The sequence below is a fragment of the Carassius carassius genome, chromosome 1 (assembly GCF_963082965.1).
Source record: "Carassius carassius chromosome 1, fCarCar2.1, whole genome shotgun sequence".
In the NCBI taxonomy this organism is placed as follows: Eukaryota; Metazoa; Chordata; class Actinopteri; order Cypriniformes; family Cyprinidae; genus Carassius; species Carassius carassius.
In genome coordinates, this window is record NC_081755.1 from 37,097,356 (window position 1) to 37,123,158 (window position 25,803).

At 37.8% G+C, this 25,803-nt stretch overlaps 2 protein-coding genes across 8 annotated transcripts in view; both read right to left on the reverse strand.

The window, feature by feature from the left end:
• plcd3a (phospholipase C, delta 3a) overlaps window positions 1-7,242 on the reverse strand; it is a 35,688-nt gene extending 28,446 nt beyond the window's left edge. Inside the window, exon 1 of the mRNA XM_059558090.1 lies at window positions 6,892-7,242. Coding sequence (XP_059414073.1) covers window positions 6,892-6,979 — 88 coding nt within the window. The 5' untranslated portion in view covers window positions 6,980-7,242. The remainder of the gene's footprint in view (window positions 1-6,891) is intronic.
• A 674-nt stretch (window positions 7,243-7,916) lies between these two features.
• Window positions 7,917-25,803, reverse strand: part of arhgap23a (Rho GTPase activating protein 23a) — a 67,616-nt gene continuing 49,729 nt past the window's right edge. For 4 of the 7 annotated variants that reach the window (XM_059558145.1, XM_059558138.1, XM_059558104.1 and 1 more), the window contains 16 exons: window positions 19,173-19,331; window positions 18,639-18,753; window positions 18,492-18,531; window positions 17,777-17,914; window positions 17,258-17,566; window positions 16,385-16,446; window positions 16,068-16,296; window positions 15,826-15,978; window positions 15,544-15,622; window positions 15,311-15,384; window positions 14,873-14,962; window positions 13,893-14,018; window positions 13,765-13,806; window positions 13,572-13,659; window positions 11,984-12,015; window positions 7,917-11,659 (listed from right to left, as the gene is read on the reverse strand). In XM_059558145.1, coding sequence (XP_059414128.1) covers window positions 10,268-11,659; window positions 11,984-12,015; window positions 13,572-13,659; window positions 13,765-13,806; window positions 13,893-14,018; window positions 14,873-14,962; window positions 15,311-15,384; window positions 15,544-15,622; window positions 15,826-15,978; window positions 16,068-16,296; window positions 16,385-16,446; window positions 17,258-17,566; window positions 17,777-17,914; window positions 18,492-18,531; window positions 18,639-18,753; window positions 19,173-19,331 — 3,128 coding nt within the window. In that variant the 3' untranslated portion in view covers window positions 7,917-10,267. The remainder of the gene's footprint in view (window positions 11,660-11,983; window positions 12,016-13,571; window positions 13,660-13,764; window positions 13,807-13,892; window positions 14,019-14,872; window positions 14,963-15,310; window positions 15,385-15,543; window positions 15,623-15,825; window positions 15,979-16,067; window positions 16,297-16,384; window positions 16,447-17,257; window positions 17,567-17,776; window positions 17,915-18,491; window positions 18,532-18,638; window positions 18,754-19,172; window positions 19,332-25,803) is intronic. The other 3 variants (XM_059558112.1, XM_059558129.1, XM_059558120.1) reach the window with 3 other exon arrangements.

Consider the following 25,803-nt stretch of genomic DNA (forward strand, 5'->3'; position numbering starts at 1 on the left):
TGCTTCAAAAGACTTCTATTTCAAATACACAATCAAATCAGCAAATTAGAATGGTTTCTTAAGCATCATGTGAAACTGAAGACAGCTTTAACATAACAGGAATAAATTACATTTGAAAAGATATTAAAACCGTTTTATTGAATTATGTAGCTTTGGTGGAATTAAGATACTTCAAAATTTTGGTTTTTAAAACATGTATTATATGATCCCTTAAATGTAATAGTTGGGTCAGCAGATGACTCATACTTTACAACATTTCGGCTACTAGAGTTACCTACAGTTCACCTGAGGTTCATAGTGAGCATATCTATATTTAGAATAAATGTGGCCATGATTGCATGGATGACTAATTCTCTCTTATTACTTTATCCTTTAGCAGAAGCACAAGAACAGTCAACCAACTAGAGCAACCTGGAAGAAATGTAACTTAAATAAACCTACCACATTGGGTTAATAAGCAAATTTCATACCTCAAACCACTGAATAACTCTTTTCTCACACAATTCTCTCTTTTCTCTTGATTATTCCCACTGGAGGGCTTTATTTTGAAGTACTGACATAGTAACATTAAATCACACCACTGAAGAGCACCAAGAGCACAGCCTCTTCATACAGGGCACTCAACATAATTTTACAAGTGCAATAAATATCAGCAATACACTTATAGCATATCTATTGATGCCAGTAGCCATGCAGAGATAAACCAGCAGCACTGCGCTAGCCATGGAACAAGTCTTATCAGGAAGCAGACAGACTGGCTAAACCGACCGTCTGCTAGCCGTCTTTACCTAGATATCATAGTATAGAGACTGTGTCTGTTCCTCGAACTAGAAAAAACAAACAAACATCAAAACCAATTTAAGAGTAACAAATTAATTGATGTTCAACAAATAAAAAACGATGTAATACGAATAAACAAATGATAAAGCTTGGCTTATTGAATATCAGGTCTCTTTCTACGAAAGCACTTTTTGTAAATAATATGATACAATTTATACAATTTATAACAATGTTTTCAGTATTTCTCAGAGGGCGGGCTGGTATAACTCGTTTGAAGTAATGGTGCTTCAGAAACCATTGTCCATAGAAACAAAGTGTTAATCATAAATCCCCTGTGATGTTTGAACTGACTACTGTATACAGGCCTCCAGGGCACCATACAGAATGTATTAATGATGTAATTAATGTATGATCCTGAAATCTTTTGGGGTTAGACAACACATGTCAGGACCTACTCATTGTTGAAATGATTTATTATTGTCACATGGAATTGATGTTGAAGGTGTTGAAATTATGCAGCCTCATTATAGCATCTCAGATCATTATCTAGTCTTTTGAACCATCACTTCTACCACAAAGACTGCTTTGCAAGTAATATTCCTGATTTATCTAAATTCCTTAGCGTATCCAATAGCTCAGAACAACCTGATGATGTAACAAACTATGGACTCTCTCTTTTCTAGCATTTTAGACACGGTTGCTCCTTTATGCTTAAAGAAGATTAAGGAAAATAGTGTGACAGTGTGGTATAATGAGCACACTCGCACCCTAAAGAGAGCAGCCCGGAAAATGGAGCACAAAACTAGAGGTATTTTGTATTGCTTGGCAGAAAGTACGCTAGCCTACAGAAAAGCATTAAAAACTGATAGATCTGATTATTTTTCCTCTCTTTTAGAAGAAAACAAACATAACCCTTATTTAATTATTCAATACAGTGGTTAAAATTACGAAAAATAAAGCATCAGCAGGTGTTGACATTTCTCAACAGCCCAGCAGTAATGACTTTATAAACTACTTTACTTCCAAGATCGATACTATTAGAGATAAAACTGTAACCATGCAGCCGTCAGCTACAGTATCGCATCAGATCCCCTGAGGAACAGTTCCACTCATTCTCTACTTTAGGACATGAAGAATTTGTATAAACTTAGTGGAAGTGCATTAGCTTGGTTCAAATCGTACTTACCGGACTGCCATCAGTTCATTGCAGAGAATGAAGAGGTATCATATCAATCACAAGTGCAGTATGGAGTACCTCAAGGTTCAGGACTAAGGCCATTACTTTTCACGCTTTACATGTTACCTCTGGAAGATATCATCAGGAATATTTGAAAGCCACATTTCTAGCATTTGTAAAACTGCATTTTTCCCCATCTCAAAAGTATATATAAATTACGACCTATGCTCTCAATTTCAAATGCAGAAACGTATGTTCATGACCTCAGGGTTAGATTATTGTAATGCTTTATTGAGTGGTTGTTCTGCACACTTAAAGGGTTAGTTCACCCAATAATCAAAATTATGTAATTAATAACTCACCTTCATGTCGTTCCAAACCCGTGAGACCTCCGTTTATTTTTGGAACACAGTTTAAGATATTTTAGATTTAGTCCGAGAGCTCTCAGTCCCTCCATTGAAGATGTGTGTACGGTCTACTGTCCATGTCCAGAAAGGTAAGAAAAACATCATCAAAGTAGTCCATGTGACATCAGAGGGTCAGTTAGAATTTTTTGAAGCATCGAAAATACATTTTGGTCCAAAAATAGCAAAAACTACGACTTTATTCATCATTGTCTTCTTTTCCGTGTCTGGGAGCGAGTCCGTGAGAGAGTTCAAAACAAAGCAGTTTGTGATATCCGGTTCGTGAACGAATCATTCGATGTAACCGGATCTTTTTGAACCAGTTTACCAAATCGAACTAAATCGTTTTAAACGGTTCGGGTCTCAGATACGCATTAATCCACAAATGACTTAAGCTGTTAACTTTTATAATGTTGCTGACAATTAAAATTTAATTACTCAAACAGTACACTGACTGAACTGCTGTGAAGAGAGAACTGAAGATGAACAACGAGCCAAGCCAGATGATTAACTAAACATAGACTTGTTCGCGAAGAACCGGTTGCATCAGTTTTCGGATCACCAGTAGTTCTTTCGGACAGTTCGATTCAATAAACCGATTGAAGAAAACGGTTCACCAGTTCTTTTGCGCTCGACGTAATGGCATCAAGTAAAGTTTTGAAGCAACACAGAATAGCGTACACAGTTTACGTTCAGCAGATATTCTCCAAAATGTTTTATTCGAGTACAAAAAGTATTCGTGTCACTTCATAATGTTACGATTGAACCACTGATGGCAGATGGACTATTCTGACAATGTCTTTCATACTTTTCTAGACCTTGACAGTGTAATTTACTTGGCAGTCAATGGGACATTCACAAGCCTCCCGTTTTTCATCAAAAAGATTTCTTAAATTGTGTTCCGAAGACGAACAATGCTTTCACCAGGGGTGGTTCTAGAGTAACTGAAGGGGCCAGACAGGGCCACTTGTGCTTTTAGGGTGCAGAGTTTTTAAATTCATCTCAACCTACTTAAGCATTATTCATTCAGTCATTTTTCACCATGTGATTCATATCACTGCAATCTCTAGAAGAAATCTATAACAATTTCAACTAAAATTAATGTTTCATCATGTTTCATTGATTTGACAAATAATTTAGTATCGTAGTGTCATGGGTAGTGTACGGTGACCGAGAAGTGCAAAACAAATCACAATTACAAAAACAAAATAACAAATCCAAAAACACAACGACAATTCAGAAAACAAAATAACAATTCAAAAAACACAACAACAATTCAGAAAACAAAATAATTGTGTTTTCTGAATTGTTATTTTGTTTTCTGAATTGTTATTTTGTTTTCTGAATTGTCGTTGTGTTTTTTGAATTGTTATTTTGTTTTCTGAATTGTCGTTGTGTTTTTGGATTTGTTATGTTGTTTTTGTAATTGTGATTTGTTTTGCACTTCTCGGCCACCGTAGTAGTGTCTTGCACTCATTATTTTTGAGTGGGCACAAGTGAAGGGGGGGGGGGGGGGGGCTCTCATGCTTGTCATGTGACAAACAGCAGCCACAATACCACTGTATAATTGATATAAGTTTTTATAAAAAAATTTAAAAAAAACCAAGAAAACCATCACAGAAAATTTTTTATGGTTTCCACTTCAAATAACTGTTATAAACCATCACCTTTTAACCATTAAAACCATAAAAAAATATTACCAAAATATATTATGAAATATCTAATTTCTCAAATATATTTAAGTAAATGCATTTTGCATCTTTATAGATTATGTTAGATGATCTATAATGGGCGATAGGCAAAGTAGCCTAATAGTGTAATCTATTAACTTTGCATATAAAGATCCATCTTTTTACTTATGTACCAGACACGGGTGTGATACCATAAAATATTTTTAAAACGACTGACTTTGTATTTAATGCAAATTTATTAAAAATGTTGTAAGTTACTAATTAGTCTGTAACAATTTAATTGTACAAAAAGAGACCAAAAACACATTTTCACTTCAGTCCAGCGAGTTAAAGCACTCTCAAAAACTCCAATAATATCTTCATTTTTTTATAAATATAATCTTCATTTTATAGTTTCTGATGAGAGAATTAGCAAGAGAATTCAGTCAGCCAGCACGCAAGGTGATGAAACAGCATGTCAGCGGTGAACGCATATTTGAATTTAGCAGCTGGTGATTTTTATATATATATATATAAAATTTATATACACTTTACAGGACAACCTGCGCATTTCACACAAAATTGTTTGGTGTGATTTGATTCCAAATTGTGTTTTTTTTTGGGGGGGGGGGCACTTGCCCCTCCGACAACCCCCTAGAACCTCCCCTGGTTTTTACGGGTTTTGAACATCATGGGGGTAAGTGATTAATGGCAAAATTTTCATTTTGGGGTGGAGTATCACTTTAAAATGACTGATACATGCATTCATACATGGTTACCACATTTTAATTCTAATTACTGAACTTTTATTATTAAATAATACTTGATTTAACATTATAATGCTTGACTGGCATTGCCATTTTCATAAATAAATATATATAAGACCTTGTCGCCTAGATGGCCACCGGGACAAGACCACAGGAAACAGATGATTCTTCTGCACAATCTGACTTTGCTGGAGCCTGGAATTGAACTGCTGGTTTTGTCTGGTCAGAAGAGAACTGGCCCCCAAACTGAGCCTGGATTCTCCCAAGGTTTTTTTCTCCATTCTGTCACCGATGGAGTTTTGGTTCCTTGCCGCCTCTGGCTTGCTTAGTTGGGGACACTTCATTTACAGCGATATCTTCGACTTGATTGCACAGATACTATTTAAACTGAGCTGGATGATGACATCACTGAATTCAGTGATGAACTACCTTTAACCAAAAATGTAGTGTTTACTATTGTCATCTTGCATTATTGACACTATTTTCCTATTAAATACTGTAAAGTGCTTTGACACAATCTGTATTGTTAAAAGCACTATATAAATAAAGGTGACTTGACTAGAATGCCACAGAAGATTGTACAAATGAGCACAACATTAAATAGAGTTAATAAAACCTTAAAAAAGCAGGGTTATCGCCCACTCGCAATAGTTTAAGCTAAACTCTTTCTCATGGAACTGCAGTCAAAGTGCTGTAGTTCTGGCAAGAAGCCAGGGAATGCAGACAAGTCCTCAGAGGATCTTGTACTCAATATAGCGACAGCATTCAACTCATTCATGATCAAATGCAGAAGAAACCCAGCTAAAACAGGCAGATGTGTGATAGCTAAACATATAAAGAAAGCGATACAAATATGCCATAGTTACTTTTCTTGGAAATCAGCCAGTTCTTGAAGAATGCTGCACATTATTTGTTGCATAATTTGCTACAATACAGGCATAATGACATAATAATCCATTTTACATATTTTCAAATATTTGTTTCTCTCCACCCTCTTACATGCGGTTCCTTTTAAAAGCCTGAAGCATAAACTAGCGCAGTTATTTTGGTTTGGTTTGAGAACTAGGCTGATATTAACATGAAATGTGCTAGTTTCAGAGATCAGCTTGCTGCATAATAAGATATCACACATAGAACGTTTTTTTTTACGTGGACAGCACAAGCAAGGATCATAGGTGGTGGTGATCTCAGCTGTTGTCATGCTGCTGAAGGACGGAGATGAGAGGTAAACATGAGTGGGAAAATAATTATTGTGCAAGAACAGTTGGTGGTTATGAGTGTGGCAGTGTGTATATGTGCGTGTTATGCTAAATTACGAAATAATAATACGTCAGGCCACACCAAAGAATTGTGCATTACATACAGTACATTGTCACAGCATCCAGTCTTAGAGGGCTATTCACACAGAACTTGTTCTTGTGCCCAAAACATCTAGGAAAGGTTGTTGAATTTTTCTAAACTTTAAAGAATACATTTTAACTTTAAAATTTTTTGGCAAAAAAAAAACACACACAATTCTGCATCTAAATCACTTCCAAAACAACAACGAAAACAACAGCAACTTCTCCCTGCTCTGTGTCAGCTCATGTATCAAAAGTAATACAAACAGTGAAATGTCACACTGCTGTTATCTAGCACTCTTGGGATGAGCAAGCAATCAAACCAGATCTAACGGTTTTAGATCTAATTATAATTGTATAAACATTACAAAGCCATGTCCAAATCCAAAAATAATGTGCATTAGAGTATTTTTTACCAAAAGCAGGTCAAAAATAGCCTAAACACAAAGGGTTAATAAAACACAGAGAAACTCAAGGGGTTATTATACTAGATATCTCAAAACATCCATATGTCACGCAAAATGAGCATTTGTCAAAGCATCTATTTGTCAAAGAGTAAAGGTCTACTGATTAAGTGGAATGACTGAATCTGCTCATTTTTCTTTCACAAAATGAACTTCTAGGGTTGAAAACAAGTCAGTGCCTGAGATTAGGTTTACTTTCTGTGAAAGTAAAGAAAGCATGCATACTTAAAGTAAAATTCTGGGTATGGTATATATTTGTGTCCTTAAATGTAGCCTATTATGATCTCACCAAGCCTCCGAAGCGGGTCGTGGGTTTTTGACTCGTGCGCTTTGGGTTCAGTCTGAACTGTCTCTGGCCTCTTCTTCCTCCCCAGCATGATCCCTGTCCCTTCGGCTCCAGGCAGAACTTCTTATAACCGTCTTGAGGTAAATGTGCATAAACAACATACACAAACTCTCCAGAAGAACGTCTGGCTCAGTGCATGTGAATGTGCTGCTGCTGTGACGGCTGTCGCAACACTTGACGCGTCTAAAAACGCAGCGCGTAACTCGATATTCCGCAGATGAACACGAGTCATTCACTCACACTCGATGACACGCTTACTGTGTCACTGACTCTGCCGCATGGCAAACTATCCGAGAAGTTGATTGTGTAATTGTTCTTTGGTTCGTTACTTTAAATTTTTAGTCTATTTTAACTTGTCCGCCTAGCTGATGAACAGGTGTCGCAAAAATAGGCTTTGGAGATCAACTGTTTCAAACCAAACCAATGAAGCTGTCTGAAGGCAGAACATGAACTTTCACAGACTTCTCCCTGGACTCCACCTATTGGGTTTATTCATAGTAGCAAATGTTTTAGAAACATGATTTGAGCTGCAATGCGAGATTTATCGAGCGCTCACAAATCACTCAATGCTGCCATCTGCTGAAGTATTAATGAAATGACGGGAAATAAATAAATGAATAAAAAATGCAAGTCAAATACAAGAATATATATATATATATATATATATATATATATACTCAGTAGATTAATGCATTAATTTATTTTTATTTGCATTATTTCAACTACTCTGGGTCAAACTAATGGCTAATGAAAGCTGCCATGAATTCCAGACCTTCAGCCATCAGACTATGTTGGACTATGTTTATTTCATTATTTTTTTTTTTACCGTATACCATTCTTCTAATGTGCCCCTAATTTGTTTTATATAGATATAAAACGGTGACATTTGTCCTATACTTTTTCTCAGAAATCTTGCTCCGTGCTAAAATGCCTGCAGCACAAGACAAAAGCACAAAACCCGAATGAAATATGCTCTGCAATAAGAATTTATTATAGCTTGTGACAGACACTCGTTGCAGGTTAGATCTCTGTTCTTTGCACTGAGGTGAATGGATTTCTGCATAGTATTTGTAAGTCACAGAGAAAGGCCATAACAGGGAAAACAGTCTAGTGGAGTTAAAACAGGTACACCCCAAGATTTCCAAATAAAAGTACTTATTATATTCATACAAAATATACGTATAATATATACTGTGTATAAAACAAACAAACAAAAAATATTAAGGAAAAACATTTCAAGTAACATCTTGAAAGAAATGACTGTGCACCTAAGTGCACTTTGTAAACCATATATAAACTAAAATAAAGGGGGGGGGGGATAATATATGTTTATTTACAAGGTTAACTTAAGAAAGGCTTTGTACAAATGTTACAAAATACTCAACCACACAATGTATACACAGGCAATTTCAGACACACATACACACTCATATGAAGTGATTTCACCATTGAGCCGTTACTCAAAGTAGATGAACATGTGGGAAGGAGAACACACCACACTGCCTCTTATGGATCTTAATGTAGTGAGTTACTGGTAGAATTATGCACCTGCTCTAATGCTGCTCAATGGCCTAAGTTAAAACTAGTAAAACTGTCACTATCAACACTGTTCCTGTTTGATATAACACTGTTTAACCAATACTGCACCGGCACATTTGAAAAAATTGGTTCATCTGGGACTTTAAAACACAAAAGCACACCATGGCATGTGAGTTGTGAGGGTCTTGGCAGTAACTTTGGCAACACTGAAAAGCCCCTATGCCTAGCAGGTGAAGAAAATCTGAGTAAAAGTAATGTAAATGTGACTTAACTGAGGGTTTTTATTTTGTATTGACACGCCAACCTAAAGGGCTGTTCACACCGACAGCGATTTGCAGTGACAAAGTGGCTGGATTCATTTTCATAAAGAAAGATTTGAGGCAATATAAGCAACATTGTTTGCTCAGCTGCTTAAAGAAGAGACCATGTTTATCCAGATGAACAGCAATGTGATGCAGCGACAATAGGGAAATAGACCAGGGCTGGGCAAAATTTAGTTTCAGCTTCCTTTCAATTCAAGGAAATTCAATACGATCAAATTTGGGCACACCCTAAAAAATGTTGATTTGGAATTTGATTTGGACTTCAAGGAATTAAGGTTGAACAAAGAAAATTTCAAAGAAATTTCAACAGATGTTGAATGGGAAATGTTCTGGGAAATTAAGTGTTTTTCCACCTTTGTTAATAAAATTAAACCTAATTTGTAAAATGGCAAAAATGTATATAAAAAGAAGCACACATTTTATTAAGAAAGCATCAAATGAGGCAGATTTTTGTCTTGATAACTCTTTCAATTGTCTTTACAAATGACACTAAGGGGCATTTTCACACCAGGCTTGCTTGGAACATTTGTTTCAGAAGCTGATACATTTTCTGATCATTTAGACATGGCAACTGCATTCAGATCCGCACCAAAACAATTAGCCTGAGAACACCTGAACAAGGTGGTTCACTTTTGGTGAGAATGCAATCTGACCTAATGAACCAACAACCCGAGGTGTATCATAATACATAATGTGAAATGCTTTACTTCAGTGGGTGAGCAATATATTTATGACAGCTGAAAACCAAAAAGCATCTCTTCATCGCATTACTCTGAATTCACAAATGCTCATACCAGTAATCTTCATTCTGCGTTCACACAGCATCATTGCGGCAATTTACTGGCAATGTTACAACTTCTCATACCAGTAAATTGCCGGAACAAATTTACCGGTATTTTTGCAAAGATCCTGTTCACCCATGATTTCATGTGTAAAAGGGGCTTTTGTAACAATTTAAATCCCTGTTCCGGAACAAAGCAAACACTCTACAGGTATGAAAATGCCCATGTTGCAGTTTTATTTGAATTTCAGTCCATTTTAACCTCAATTTAAATTCTGTTCAAATTCCAAAACTGAACTAGAATTTGAAATCATTCTCAATCCAATTTTGACACAGTACTAGACACTACTAGACACAGTTGGAAACTACAGCAAAGTCCATTTAAGGCAAGCCAAGTCACTCGGTGGCCATCTTTGAAATGCTTCTCGGGCATGCAAGTGCAGCTCCTAAATCTTTGAATGGGAAAACATCAAATTCTCAAAAACCTTTCACCATGCTTATGTCTTGGTTATTCTGAAGTCTTTGACTATAGTGAGTTTGAACACCTAGCAGTCAACAGTACTTGGCAACCACGTAATCGCTGTCAGTGTGAGCGGTGTGAACAGACTGAGGACGCAGCTACAACACAACCCAAATCCAGCTCTCTTGGTTCACTAGCCTGTACACACCATCATTGCTACAAGAAATCACGAAAGCGCGAGGTAGGCAGGGCCCGCCGTGCAGTAAGGGCTTCAGTCTCTGAGTACTCTAGGTGGGACTCTCCAACGTCCTGCTTTCCAACAGGGGAGGGTGAAGCTAGTGGTTTGGGGGGCAGCACTGGTGGTTTTTTGACTGAACAGTCTGTAGGGGAGACAACCACGGTGTGCCTCCTCCACGCACGTCTCTTTCGGCGCGTCTCTGGCGAGAGCTGCTTCCTCAGGCCGACGATGCGTAGATCATCCGCAGAGCCCATCAAACGAGCCCGGACCTGATCTACCAGGGAACCCTGCCCGGTGGACAACAAGCAGCTCTTACTTCCTAGACCGGCTGTGGATGTTGGCGTGAACTCATTTCGCACGTTAACCCCTTTAGAGGAGGATTTGGCTTTGGAGGAAGGAGATGAAGAGGAATCAGGGATTTGATTCGCACCTGACCGCCGTTCTCCCTCCGTGGTGGAGGAGCTGGACAGTTCGGAATGGTCCACCGAGGGCGCTTTGGATTTGTCTGCCTTGAGTCTTCGCCGTGCGAGTGTGTCACACTGTATGAGGCGGTGGGAGTTAAAAGAGGGGCGGCTGTGGAGGCGCTGGGAGGCGGATGATGAATAAGAGGAGGATGAAGCAGTAGATGAACGTGCTGCGCTATCATCAGGACAGGTTGTGCTGGAAGGAGGAGGCGGAGCGAGGGTGGAGCCAGAGGCAGCAAGAGGCGTCTGCGATTTACAGTGGGCATAGAGGAAACTGCGCGGTGCGGTTGGTTCGGGTGAGGTGTGTGAGTTCTGGATTGAACGGCTTGGTTTTTCCGGCCTCTCTTGGGTGAGGGAGCACGAAGCGAATCCACTTTCGTTATCGGTTTCACTCACCAGTTCGCTATGCTCATCGTCTGCATCTTCACCCCGTCCCTCTGATGCTAAGCTCCGCCCCAGAGTAGACAGAGTAGAGTAGCCTGACACAATAGACCGTGCATCATCTCCTCGCCAGCTGCGACCTTTCACTTCAGACCTTTGCTCTTCCTCCTCTCTCAGCAGCACCACTGGGGCTACTTCCTCTGTGGAGGAAATGCTTTGAACTACTACTTCCGTCTGCTCCTGTGCCTTCTGACTCTCACACTCCTCCTCCTCCTCTTCTTCTTCTTCTTCATCCTCTTCTGCCTCCGCTCGAGGGGCACAGAAGGATGCAACCTGCCCCATCTCTTGCAAGTCATCTTTTTCGGAGATGCAGGATTTAACGGGTTCATGCTCGGAATCGTCGTCTGTGCTGCTCCCGAAGAGACGGCCGTTGGGCCGCTTCCGGCGTTTGTGGGTCACAGCCGACATAATCGATAACGTCAGGATATCCTTGGCAGTAAAGTCACGTTTTGATCCCCATGACCCCTAAGTATCAAATATTACAAAAAAATGTTTTATTAAAACAAATATACGAATGTTAATTATAATGAAATACAATTTATTATTAAATATGTATGAAATAAGATAAAAATATATATTTATATTAAAAAAAAAATTAAGATACCATTAGAATGACAATATAAATAAAAAAATAAAAATGTAACAATTAATACAAAAATAAAGAGCAAAATAAAACAATAACAATACTTATTTCATTACTAGTAAAAGTGAGCAACCAAACACCTACAGTATTCTCATCAACCTTTAAAACACAACAAACATATTAAATAGTTTTCGGTCAATACTGACCTTAGGTTTTGCAGAATCACTGTTGGTTGAGTCTGGCCAGTTATAAACAGAGATAGGGAGAGAGATTTTAAGAGGAAGTTAGTGAAATTAACAAATATTTTGGCACCATGTTAAATATGCTGTATTAATGAGAGGCACAGAGGAGGATCAACCGTGTGATTGTCAGTAAGTTAACTTAATACATTAATAAACAAGACCTAGAGCAGCCTCTGTGTCAGTCATTGAGCATTACCCCCATAAACAGTGATTGTGAGACAGTGTTCACACAAGATCCAGTATAAACAGCATCTGTGTAATAAACAACCAGCCACTGATTGTCAGTTAATGTTCCAATGTGAACAGGGTCTTAGAAGAAGAACTGAAGGAGCCCATATGTGCAGCAGTAAAAGATAAAGCGCACACTGATGACATCGACCCACGAAAGAAGCTATGGAAAAGCCTGGGCAGAAATGGTAATTGTCAGAGGGGGAGAAAGATGAAACAAACACAGTTTGCCACTGCACACAGGCCCCGTTTAACTGGTTTGTGCGTCACTTAATATTAAAATTTTGTACAAATGATTTTACATGAAATTCACCTACATACCACTACCGTTCAATAGCATTAAAGAAGAGGACATAATATTACATTTGCATGAAAAAGTCTGCAAAAACAGTTCTCAGCCAAAAATAGTTTTCAGCACTGATAATAATAAGAAATGTTTCTTGAGCAACAAATCAGTAACTGAAGGATTATGTGACACTGAAGACTGGAGTGATGATGCTTAAAATACACCTTTGATCACAGAAATCGAAATGGTTTGCATTTTAAAATATATTCAAATAGAAATTATTATTATTATTATAGCTCTTAATATTTTTTTTTACAGTATTTTACTGTATTTTTAATCCAATAACTGCAGCCACATGAAAACTTGTTCGAAAACATTCAAAAAATCTTACCGACCCAGTTTGAACGATACAGAATATGGTCTATACTAAGCAGAACCTACTTATTTAGTCAGGACCGAAATGTAAACTATAATATTTTAGCTAGAAATATCGTGTTATGTTATTATGTTATTATACTCTAAAAGGACAAAGTATCCTTTATTTGGCACTTTGTATTAACAGCAGATGTAAACAGGGCCATAAACACCGCCATCACTTGTGCATATACAGTAGCCATTAAACACACACACACACACACACAAAGAGTGCATGGCAGGGGAAACCCATCCTACCGCAGTGCTTGTTCCACAGGCTCAGCTAAGAGAGGGATGCAGAAATGTACAGAGAAAGACAGCAGAACATGAATATAATGAAAGAGATTGTTTAAAAAAGAAACCAAAACCCAGAGAAGTAAAGAACCTTCAGCATGCAGGAATACAGAAATATGTTGGACCTGCTGCTGTCTACTACTGTCACATGCTCAACAGACAGACCTGTCCATCCACATGCAGATGAAAGTGTGTTTTCTAGTGTAAGTTATCAGAGGTGGAATATGACCAACCGCTAACCAAAAGTCATCTACAGGAGACTACTGTCAACTATAACTGGCTGTTATTTAAGCTGAATATTGTTTGCAGGAACTGGTTAAGCACTCTCACCTGATGCCTCCCCAAGCGTCCGACCAATATTAGAGAGGAGGTGATCTATGTTTGGGGCGGGCTGAACGTCCTCTGTGTCCACTGGTGTCTAAGGGGCGATGTAAATATTTAGCCATGAAAAAATGTACATTTTAAATGCTTAGTTATGTAGTCATATATGAATCTCAATAGTAGCAAATAAAAACAAACAAACCTTTTCATCTTTTTCGTGTTCTTCACAGAAAAACCAGACATGCTGTGTAAGAGAGCAAGACAGTCATGGTTTAAAATGACAATTCAAATGAAGACTAGCTGTCATTTTTTGTCAGCTGTGAGCCTCACATGCTGAATGAGTGTCTCCACAATCTTGTAGCGGTCAGGCATGTGGGTGACCATGTCTGTCATGTTGTCCTCTGAGTTCCGGACGAGAGTGGGGCCAAACACCAGCGCCAAATTACGCGGCTCCATCTGCACATACACAAGCGCTCAGTAGAACATCCTACAGCTAACATGAACCAGCATGCTACTGTATTCAACAGGTTACACGAGCAACTCGGCTGCTTTTTTTAACATGAAAAATGCCAAATTTAAAACTTTACTAAATTTGGAATATTACTTATTCAAATCTCTAGACTATTTGCAAAGATCTGACAGGATCCAGCTGTTTTTTAAACTCAACACAAATCCAAATGAATATATAGAAAACAACACCTGTGTTTAATAATGCTTCGCATTGGCCAAAGGTAAAAATATACTGTGATTTAAAATACTGAAATATCAAAATCACTCCTAGTGGAAAATAAATACATAAAAATTTATTTGAAATACTGTACATTTGTTTCATGCTAAGTATACTACAAATACATTTACTTATTTATGTGCTTAATAAAAATACCATGCAATTATACTTGTTGTATACTTAACTGGTATATTTAAAGTTATTTATAAAAAAATTGGAACAACTAATTTTGTGCTTAATGCACTTTAATTTCGCAGAAGCAGTGCCAAAGTCCAACTAAAGATATACTGAAGTATGTTTGATTGTGCTAAAGTTGAACTACTGCAAGTATACTTCAGGTACACTTTAAATATCTTGCATTTAAAGATGGGTATTATTCAAAAATCATATAATCCTCATCAACGGTGACATTAAAACACATTTTAGGCTTAATATTAATAAAATGTGCGCTGTGCACAAGCTGTACTCCAAATAAAGCTTAATTATAAATTCTATATCAGTAAGTCTCAAGCGATATGTCAGTAAATATGTTAATAGATCTGAACTATACTTAGTATGAAATAAATGTATTTAAATATATTACTTTGTTCTTATCAGAGTGGTCTGCCACAGTCTTTAGGTGTCCGATTAGGAATTTTAGAGTGTGGAAGTAATAATCTGGTAAATCACGTATCTGCAGGAAGACAGAGAGACAAAAGGAAAAGTCAATATCAAAGCAAAGTAAAGACACTGTCATTCAAAAGTTTGAGGTCAGTGTTTTTTTTGCTTTGTTTTTTAAAGGTAACATTAAAGCTAAATAAAATATTTCTATTTAATATTTCTAAGTAAATGCTGTTCTTTTGAACTTTTGATTGATCGCAAAATCCTAAATGAAAACATGCATGCATTATAAAATATTTTGATGAAATAAATGCAGGCCTTGGTGAACATAAAAGAAATCTTACAGATCCGAAACTTTTGAAAGGTAGTATAAACAGCAGAAAGTGGCTTTTAAAGTTACATGTTGAAAACAAATTCATACCAGTTTCTTCATTGTCTTTAGCCTATCACTCGCATTCTCCATCCGATTGGCCTCAATAAAGTCATTGTATTTGTCTTCAAGAGGATAATGAGAAACAGAAACAGAAGGATAAAATGTCACTAAATGACATACTTCATACCTCTCAAAATATATTTCTTCAGGATTCCACAGTATTTACAGTTTTATGCACATATAATAGCACAAAATCACAGTTCACATGCTCATAATCTCACCATCTGTGAAGAGGGGCTCTGGGAGTTTACGGAAGAAGGACTTTAGCAGGCTGCTGACCACATTCAGGTCTTGCCATTTCTGTACAGGAGTGACAAGTGAAAGCAGTTGTTGTTGGTGTTGTTGAACCTAATTATCACTGAGTCCTCAGTATGAGGAAGCATCCTCTTAAACATGGGAAGTGAATATAACCAGTATGTTGATTTAGCCTCATAGAGCCAGTGGCAATTTAACAATGACAGCGTCTCTGACAGAGATTGTGTGTGTGTGTGTAAACAGCTCACCTCCTCAGCAATGTTGATGTCTCCTCCTTTGTTGAGATGCTCCTGCAGGCTGGACACTACTGCATTGTTTCCTGGCACTCTGTAGATCCCTGTATACTCCAGACCCATCTCCTCCACCAACCCACAGCAGATCTCCACAATCAGGGGAATGCACTGCACAAACAATACACATGTAAACATACTAACCTAAACTTAACAGGTAGCAGAAGTAACACATTCAGCACACTACAAAAAGGACACACCTTGTTGTTTGTAGCAGGCTGGCAGTCCTCTAGACGTACACCAAATGCTTTAGGACTTGCTTTTTTAGCCTTCTTCATTATATTTATGCCCCAAGGAGATTTAGGGGGGCTGCTTTCATCTTTGGCCTCGTGTTTTGGGGAACGTGGAGGTGCGCTGTTGTCTTGCTTACTGAGCAGAAATGTCATTCGAGAAACTCTGGGTGAGGAGTCTGGTTTATTACCCGTTGGACTACAGGAGGGAACCAAGAGGAGGATGATTGTTTTAAATTCTAAACCGTGAAATGTGTTAAAAATGCTACAATGATCCCCAATCTCACCTTTGCTTTCTGTAGTCATTCAGTTTCTTATTGATGAGAGCTTGTCGTGAAAAACCCAATTCCTACAGACAAATATGAATAAAGAACATTTAAATTTAATTTCAAAATTTAATTTAGACATTTTGGGCAGTGCAATCCACAGACCTCAGAGTCTAAGTGTTTGAAGAAATTAACTGACAAGCTGTGCTAGCGGTAATGAGAACTACAAAAAACTGTAAATAATTTTATTTTCACACACTAAAAACCTTAATTGGAAAACTAAAAATAAATGGAAAAAATAAAACAGTACATTTTCAAATTTCTTAAACCAAAAAAAGTGCTTGATTTTAGTTTTCCACATGTATGTTAATAGATAAATAAAAAATAGAAAACAAAATAAAATGTACATTATTTTTATTAAAAAATTCCCCAAACATATTGGGTTTTGTTTTAGCACATTCATAAATTAAATTAAATTAAATTCTTTTTTATTTAGATTTTCCAGTATTTTAGCTTTTATTTTAGCATGTCCATATATATATATATATATATATATATATATATATGTGTGTGTGTGTGTGTGTGTGTGTATGTGGTTAGACGGATACATAAAAGATCATGTATTATGGCCATATTTGCATTTATTAGCACACCTGGGAGTGATATCAAAGCCTGCTGACAGTAAAGAGCAGTAAGAGAGGAAGCAGATCTCAAAAACAAACACCATGTAAACATGCACTGCTTCCTGCACAGGCAATGACAACCTCAAAAATCCTGTGTCATTCATCTAGACCAGGGGTGCCCAACCCTGAACTAGACAAACCCATAACAACAAATTTAGTCTTGCAATTTCCTTCAATTGAAGTCTATGTGCCATCATTCTCACACCCTCACCTCATTGTCAGTCTTGCCGTTTTCTCGGATGACCCTGATCCACTCCAGCATGTCATCTCTGTCCTCCGCCTGTAGCAGGTATTCACAGAAGTCCTGTGTGGTCAACCTCAGCGCATGTTTGCGCTTCGTTTCGCTGTATGCAATGTCCACAAGGCAGCCTCGGATGCTGATTGGCTGCTCCTCTTCGGCCCCGCCTCCCAGCACCGCCCCTTTGAGCACTGCCTCTCGCTTGTCTTTGTAGAGGAACAGAGAATGGGATCGAAGCACGGAGAACACCCGCCTCCAAGGCCAGATGGCACTACCCACCTTCTGCAAGAGAGAGAGAAAAGACAAATCTCATCCATCAGATCATACAGGTGACTAATTACGGTGGTTTGTTAACTGGCACTTTTATCCAAAGCAAATTGTATGGCGAGTCTGAACCTAAAACCTTCCAGTTACAAGCCCACATCTTTATCTTAACCACTAACAACTGCTCCCCCAGATTATAAATGAACCCTCGCTGTCTGTTTGGCTTACCTTGCCCCTCTCCGTGTGGATCTGTTTAAAGTGGAGCCAGCCTTCTCTCTTCACGTCACTGTAGCTGATGGTGCCCAGCTCCGAGGTAGAGTGTCGTTTAGAGCGAGCTTCTTCCGCAGCAGCCAGACTGTCCAGAGACTAAACCATGACACGGGACAGAGAAATGCACAAATGTGACACTGACGTGGAACTACAGTAAATAAAGAACCAGAATACAGGAAGAGAACATTTAAAGCTGATAAACAATTCTCTTAAACATGCATATTCAATTGAAATAAAAATAGATGATGGAGAAGTCAAAACTAACTACTAAATAAAATAAATATAAATATTAATTTTAAATAAACTTCAATTGAAATTAAAATGATAAATAAAAACATAAAAATGAAATCCAATTCAAAATATATAAAAAAACTATAATGGTATATAAATGATTACAGCCAGAAGAAGCTGAAAAATAAGCATTGTACATAGAGATTATAGCATATGCTAATTTGCATCTCGAGCCTCTAGAAAGGATTTATAATAATAATGAAAAATTTTTGTCTTAAAAAAGTAATAACAATACTAAAATAAAACTGGTATTGACAGCATCCCACATCTGATCTATACACAGAAATATAACAGATTACGTTGACTAATGTTGATTCAAAACAATACCGTTTTTTGGAGTGTATGATCAAGTTTCTACGGTAATTTAGGAAATTACACTCACCCCTTCAGTAAAGAAGCTCTTAACTCTTTTTGGAATCCTCCTGTTGAAGCAGCACAGTGAGAATACATTTAAACATAAATTCAACTCACACATCCTTACTGAGGTGTGAACGGTGTTCAATACTAGTAGTAAAGTCCCAAAACTCACGAGAAGATCCGCCCCTCTTCTCTATATGCATTAAGGCCCTCATCACATGACTTGGAGCGCTCAGTGGTGATGGCCAGCAGGTAAGAAGAACGACGATTAGACTTGGGATCGCCTGCTTATAAAGACAGAAAAAGAGAGACAGCCATTCATTACAAACCATGAAGATGACAAAGAAACTGTTACACAGGAAAAGAAGAGACAGAGCTGATGAAGGACAGTTAGTGTGGAGTTGGTAAGGATACAGGAAGTCATTTGAGATTAGGAGGAAGTGAGAAGGTGGTCATCTTAATCACAGTCTCAGTGAAGTCCAAAGATGGTGCACGAGCATTACCGAACGATCATGTGAGCATACGCAGTACATGCACATTTATATATTTGACTTATTTGTGCTGTATGAGTACGCATGCAGTAGGAGGAGCTTTACAGCGATCACATGCAGCTTCTGAATGTTTACATAATTTTGCGATGTTTTCATGTACGCAGTGATTTGATAATTTAGTAGTAACAGTGTTTCTCTTTCTCTGCATCACTCACTGCAGTCTTGGGAGAAAAGGCGGTTGAGGGGAAAGGTGAAGGTTGGGGAGGCGGGGCTTGTGGCCACAGGAGGGGCGGAGTTTATACCGCCACTGGACACGACGGAGGAGGCGGGGACATGACGAGCCCGCAGATCTGCACTTGGACTGGTCGGCTCATCTGTGGGAGGAGTGGAACGGAGCAAAGGATAGGAAGAGGGGGAGGAAAGAAGTACGGAAAACAAGAATAAAAGAACATTATATTGGATAAAGGAGTAAGATTGAAAGAAGGGAAACCAAAAAGAACAACAAGGAAGGAGGGAAAGGTTAGAGGAAAAGCAAAATGGTGTTGCACAGTTAATTGCAAGATATTTAAATATCATAATACACCAAAACACAGGAGACTCTTCCTCTCTGACATGTGTGGAATGAAAAGTAGACAACTGAATTTCCAAACACGGCAAAACCTAATGAGATTTAGATGCTCTTAAAGAGAGGAGGAGTACTGTAAGCAGAAGCTATATCTGTACCCACTCATCATGTTAAAGCATGTAATGTGTGACAAAGTGAAAAATGATGAGAGATAAGAGAAGAAAAAGAAAGAGAAAGAATTAATAAATCATACAGCATTTTGTACCTGACTCGTAGCCCTCCATGAAATAAGTGTTCAATGTGGAACTGAGATGTACAAGTGCTTTTTGTATTAGCACATGGTTTCAGTTCTTGCTAAAGTGCATAGTGCTCAGTGTTGTGTGTTTCTCGTGGGAAGTAGTTGGCTGTTGCAGGTATGATTTTATAACAACCTCTTTGGAGTGGTTAACTGCTTAAAACCAATACATTAGAATATCCATCACCTGTCAAAGTCCTTCCTTTCCCAAAGTCCTCATATATAAGCACATATTAGCCATGTGTGAGATTGAGTGGCACCTTCAAGAATTTCTTTAAAAAGCCCTCTGTTTTCAAAGCATGTGCTTGCAGTTATACGTCAGGTCTTTCTTCCCCTGTGGCGGTAACATGATCGCTTCAAAAACACAACTTGGCAGCACTTTGCATTGGTATTTCAGTGACTAAGGAGAATCTGTCAACCAGTAAACCACCTCAACAACATCTGTCAACACCACCAGGAGGCAGCACACAACACTGCTAAACAAGAGACTTTCTAAACGAAGTCCACGGTCCAGTTAGCTCTAGGCTCTAGTTCAAAAGTAATTTGATCAGATTTTGGTGGATTAGATGAAATCTTAAAAATTGTTTGGTAAAAAAAAAAAAAGGATTCTGAGATTGGAGTTGATCATGTAATCCATTCTTGGTTTCCATCTGGATCAACCCTACAATATGGGTTCTTCAAAACATATTTTAGTGGGATTGGCATACCTTTGATAAAAAAAATAATAATAATAAAAAAAGGAGGATTATCAAGATCCCAGTAGAAACTGGCATTCAGAGAGATTTCAGGAACAAAATGTACTAAAACTTGAAAATTGTTCCAATAATAAGCATTTAGTAGAAAATATACACACTTAGCCACCAAACAGCTGTCAATAACAGAAATAATAAGCTTAATCAAATTTTACAAACAGTAGGCTAATTTATCATCATTTATCATCTTTTTCAAAATTAGAGAAATGAGAAGCGTTCTTCATCCATCAGCCAATCAGTGTTGCTATGATGTAATTGTCCTGCTTTTATTAGGTCACATGACATTTACGGCTCAGGTGACTGGACCATTAAAACCAAGCTGAGGGAGTTGAGATGAAGTTTAATGCTAACAGACTGCTTTCTCTAGGTATAATACAGACCCTCTTGTTTCTAGAAAGCTTCTAAAAGCTTAAAAAGATAGTTCGCCCAAAAAATGAAAATTCTGTCATTAATTACAATCCTCTTGTCGTTCCAAACCTGTAAGACCTTCGTTCATCTTCAGACACAAACTAAGATATTTTTGATACTGTATATCCGAGAGCTATCTGACCCTGCAAAGAGAGCAAAGCAACTACTATGTTCAAGGCCCAGAAAGTCAGTAAAGATGTTGTTAAAATAGTCCATGTGACATCAGTGGTTCAACCTTAATGTTATGAAGCTATAGACTACATTTTGTGTGCCAAGGAAACTAAAATAACAATGCATGTGTCAGTTGCTTTGCTGTCTATGCAAGGTCAGATACAGTAGATCTCAGATTTCATCAAAAATATCTCAATTTGTGTTCTGAAGATGAACAAAGGTCTTATTGGTTTGGAACAACATGAGGGTGAGTAATTAATGACAGAATTTTTATTTTTGGGTGTACTATCCCTTTAAGAAGTAGGTCCCCTGTTTGAACTTACCAGCATGCTGCTCTCTATTCTCATTAATTGCGTTTCTTTATCTCTGTGCACAAAGTTTTGTCATAATAATATGACTATCTTTATCTCAGCCATCAATCTCTTCAGACTTCATATGAAGTCCACTTTTCATCTTTGTCATCAGTTAATCACATTTTTTAATTTCTTCAACATTCATTACAATACACACACACATCAACCAACCTATAATTAAATATCTTTGTCTTAAATCAAGTGAATCCTCTTTCTTTTAATTCTCTGATGTTGTCTACTCTTTCTTTCTAACACTAGAATGGAGTGGGGTGGAAAAATTCCCAATCTAGGATGTGGAATCTGGACTGTGCTTGTTTTCCAGCCACTGGCAGAAATAGCTGTTCCGTGGGTTTAACAAAGGCCCTCATTACTGAAGCCTGAGTATGAGCTCACACACACACACACTCTCCATAGAGTCTGTATCATGGACATACAACACTAGCACATACCAAATCCATCTGTACTACTTTAACATCAGTCATGTGCAACAGTCTTATTTTGAGGTTCAGATGAGACGCTGTAAATAACCCAACCCACCAGAAGTACTTCCATGAACAGACTCTCACTGGCCACGATATGCAGTCTTTATGCAGACATATCCACAAAACCATAGGGTGAAGAACACAAATATTATGAACATAGTGAGGTTTCCTTTTAATAGTGTCACAAATCAAAATGAAACCAAGCCTGACAACACTGTATTATGAGCAAAAGTGTGGTGAGAGGGATTTCTCCAAAAACTAGATGGGTTTTAAGGGAGACAACGTGTGTGCGGATGTGCAAAAATCTTTTGCATGTAGTGTGTTAGTGTGTGAATGTTTGGTGGAGTGAAGACTCCTTCCCTTTTTATTGGAGACACAATGACCACATTGAGGGCAGAAAGAGCTGAGTGTGCCGATTGTGTCCGGTAATATCTGACTGTGTGTGTGAGAGTGTGTATGTGTGTGTGTCGTTCACCCCTAACCCCAAAAACCCCTGCTCCCTGCCCCTCTTCCCTGTGCCATTCTCAGTTCACTACACAATTATAAAGCGCAAGACTTCAGGAACTAAACAAAACACAAAAGTAAACACTGTGTGATACAGCTAAATTCACTCCAAAACTATTTGAACTTTCCTCATTCCTCTGAAAAATGTTTTACCTGAAATGACCCTTCACTAGGCTCCACCTCCCTCAGTTACTGTTGCTAACTGAGACATGTTTTACAGAAGCTTCAGTAAGAATGAACCAGAGATTTCTGATCAGCATGACTTTTAGTAAATATGTTCATAAAGTGATAAAAAGTCATTGGGTATTATTATTATGTGGGCTTGAATGAATAAAAATATTTGTTTGTTTTTCCTAAGATTTCTGGAGTAACAGGTTAGCAGGTAAGTTTAGGGTTGGGTACCAAAACCTGGTGCCAATATGAATTGGTATGCACCGAACCGAATAAGAGCACAGATTTCGTGCGTTATTTCGGTGCCCCTTAAATGCCAGAGCGATCGACTGAAAGGTGTGTCCTTGTTCTCCGAAATGTACACAAGAAGCAGGGGTGTCGCAAGACTTTTTTAGCGGGGCTGTAGCATTTAGCTCCATAAACTGTACACAAATTTGCGATCGTCTCAGAGTCAGTCCTCTTAAATTTCATATGAAAACGTTGGCAGACCTGTCTCCTGGTCTTTCAGCGCAATCCACAGACAGCGGTGGAGCAGCGCGAGTGGACTCAAACAGAAACAGAGGACACAAGGTGTGTGTTTATCCATAGATTGCTAGAATATCTGTATCTGTGCAGTTCTTTGTCATAAATACAGTTTACAAAAGGTCACGAGGGAGCAATCGGTTTCCCATCTACTGTATTCCCTCCGTTTCCTCCAGCGACAATATAGCCCTTAACACATATGAACGCATACTTTAATTATACTTATTTAAATATACTTGATCTAATTATACATGCTTTATACATACACTACTGTGCAAAAGTCTTAGTCTTAGGCAGTCTGTTGTCAGACTGCTTGTGCATTCACTAGATTATTATTAAAAGTAATGGCAAAATGAATGTTTGGAAATGTAAACTGATATTTCCTACTGACATACTACTGCAAAATATATAAATAGCTGGCTTAAAACCTTTTTTTGGGGTGAAAATACTAATGTGCCAATTTATTAGCCTTAAAGGAAGCTTGGGAACTGAGAGCATCCAAGGAGCGAGTGAATGCTATGGATTTATTTTAAATCTTTTCAATGATCTTTAATGTTATTCTTTTTAGTCTTTTTAGTCTTTACCGGTACCGTTTTAAAAGTATTGAAATGGCACTGGTATCGTATAAAACCCAATCGATACCCAACCCTAGGTGAGATACGCAGTAACCAGGTTTATTACAATTAACTACTATATATATATATATATATATATATATATATATATATATTTTTTTTTTTTTTGAAACAAAGTAAATGTTTTAGTAAAATAAAATATAAAAATGAGTTAAAAACCAATATAGGCATATTTACAAAAAAACTAACAAAAACAAAACAAAATTACAAAAATGTTAACAAATTTAAATAAAACTGGAAAAATGTTAATGATTTTAATATATATAAACCCTGTAGATTGATATAGCTATGGCCCTATGCAATGAATATTATTTATGCTATTTATGCTAATCATGACTTGAATGTCATCTTTACACAAAACAAAGATCCAATTGCACTAACACAATAAAGCAGTTTGAAAACCATTCACCCCAAATCAATAAGAAAAAATCCAGTACAAACAACTCCACTGACAAGGCAGGTAGAGCAAGAACAGACTGTCTGTTGTGTTTTTATCGGTATGTGTAACATGCCCCAGCTTGTGAGCATTTCTGTTAGTTTAAGTTTAGTCCTCTCTGTTTCTTTTTTTGAGTCTTTTATGCCGTTCTGCCTCTATCAAGCTCTAAACCAGGGCCTGGGAAACACCGGCCTGCTCTCATCATTTTTAACAAATGTAATCAAACTGAAGGGTATAACTCATGGGGTATGTTGCCCTATACAGGTGTGTGTGGTAGCAGAAACAAGCTTCTCGTCTGTACTGGATGCTAAAGGTGGGGCACTTTTATGCACAGTGGTTTTAGGCTTAATCTCCTTCAGGAATGAATGCACTGCACTAACAACAGCTTATGCAATCACAACAGATCATAAAAAGATGTCAAGCAGTGAAAAGATCCGAACAATCTAAAAATCACCATGAAAGAGGCCTGAAATTAAGTGGTTTTGTTTTAATGTTGCCATTACAACTTCTAATGCAATGTTAAAGAAAAGCAAGAGACCAACTGAACGCTTTTAAGGAAACTGCAAAATCAATAGCACTCCACTTGAATCCAGCTGTGCTATAAACATATAATTAGAGGAAACAGAGATACATGGCCAACCACATATAACCACTCTGTAGCACATTTAACAGAAAGAGTTTTGGTGTCTATGTGTCTATCACCATTTGTTTTTAATGCTTTGCATTCAGCCAGCCATTTTGTTTCAGATTTCCTCTTGCACTCTGGTTTTGTTATAAAAGCATGCAGAGACAAGATCGCTTTGAGCTACAGGCCACATCAAACACACAAACTACACACACTTAGACAGCTGCTTTTTCAAATAAAACCAATCAAACCCTAACCTTACCCTATGACTTTACTTGTTTAGTTTATTTATGAACCATTTCCACATTTAAGGGTGACTTAGTTAACATCTGCAGATATTTTTCAGCTATTTTGTCCCTAAAATGAGGCTAGGGTATAAAACATACTTATTCACACAACTGTGCCTTAGCCAATCAATCAACATTTCTACATTATGTAAATATTCGAGACAATTCATTTCAAGTCTTTTCGCTTCATAGTGTTCCCATAACGCACACAGTTATGCGTGGCACTAGCAATGCAAAGGTCATGAGCTCAATTCCCAAAGAATGCCGTCAATTTGGACAGAAGCGTCTACTAAAACTGTAGAAACAGGATGGAGTTGGGTGAGGCACTGGAAGAGTGGAAAAAGAAGGAGAGGAAGAACGAAAAATAGGACTACTTTAAATCCAGTAAGTCTGATTCAGCCACAGACAACAAATATTGTCAGGCTGACCATGGGAGATTCCAGCTTTACATAATGCAGACGTGCACACTGGTTCACCAGACATAGGAAATGAATGGTAAGACCAGTGGGGTTGTGAGTTATTCTCCAGTCATTCTCCAACATTCCCATCAGTCTAATTTAATGGTGTCTGGATACTTAATCAGTTTCCTTGTTAAAATAACAACCATGTGCAGGATAGAGCGAGCAAATGATGGAAAGAG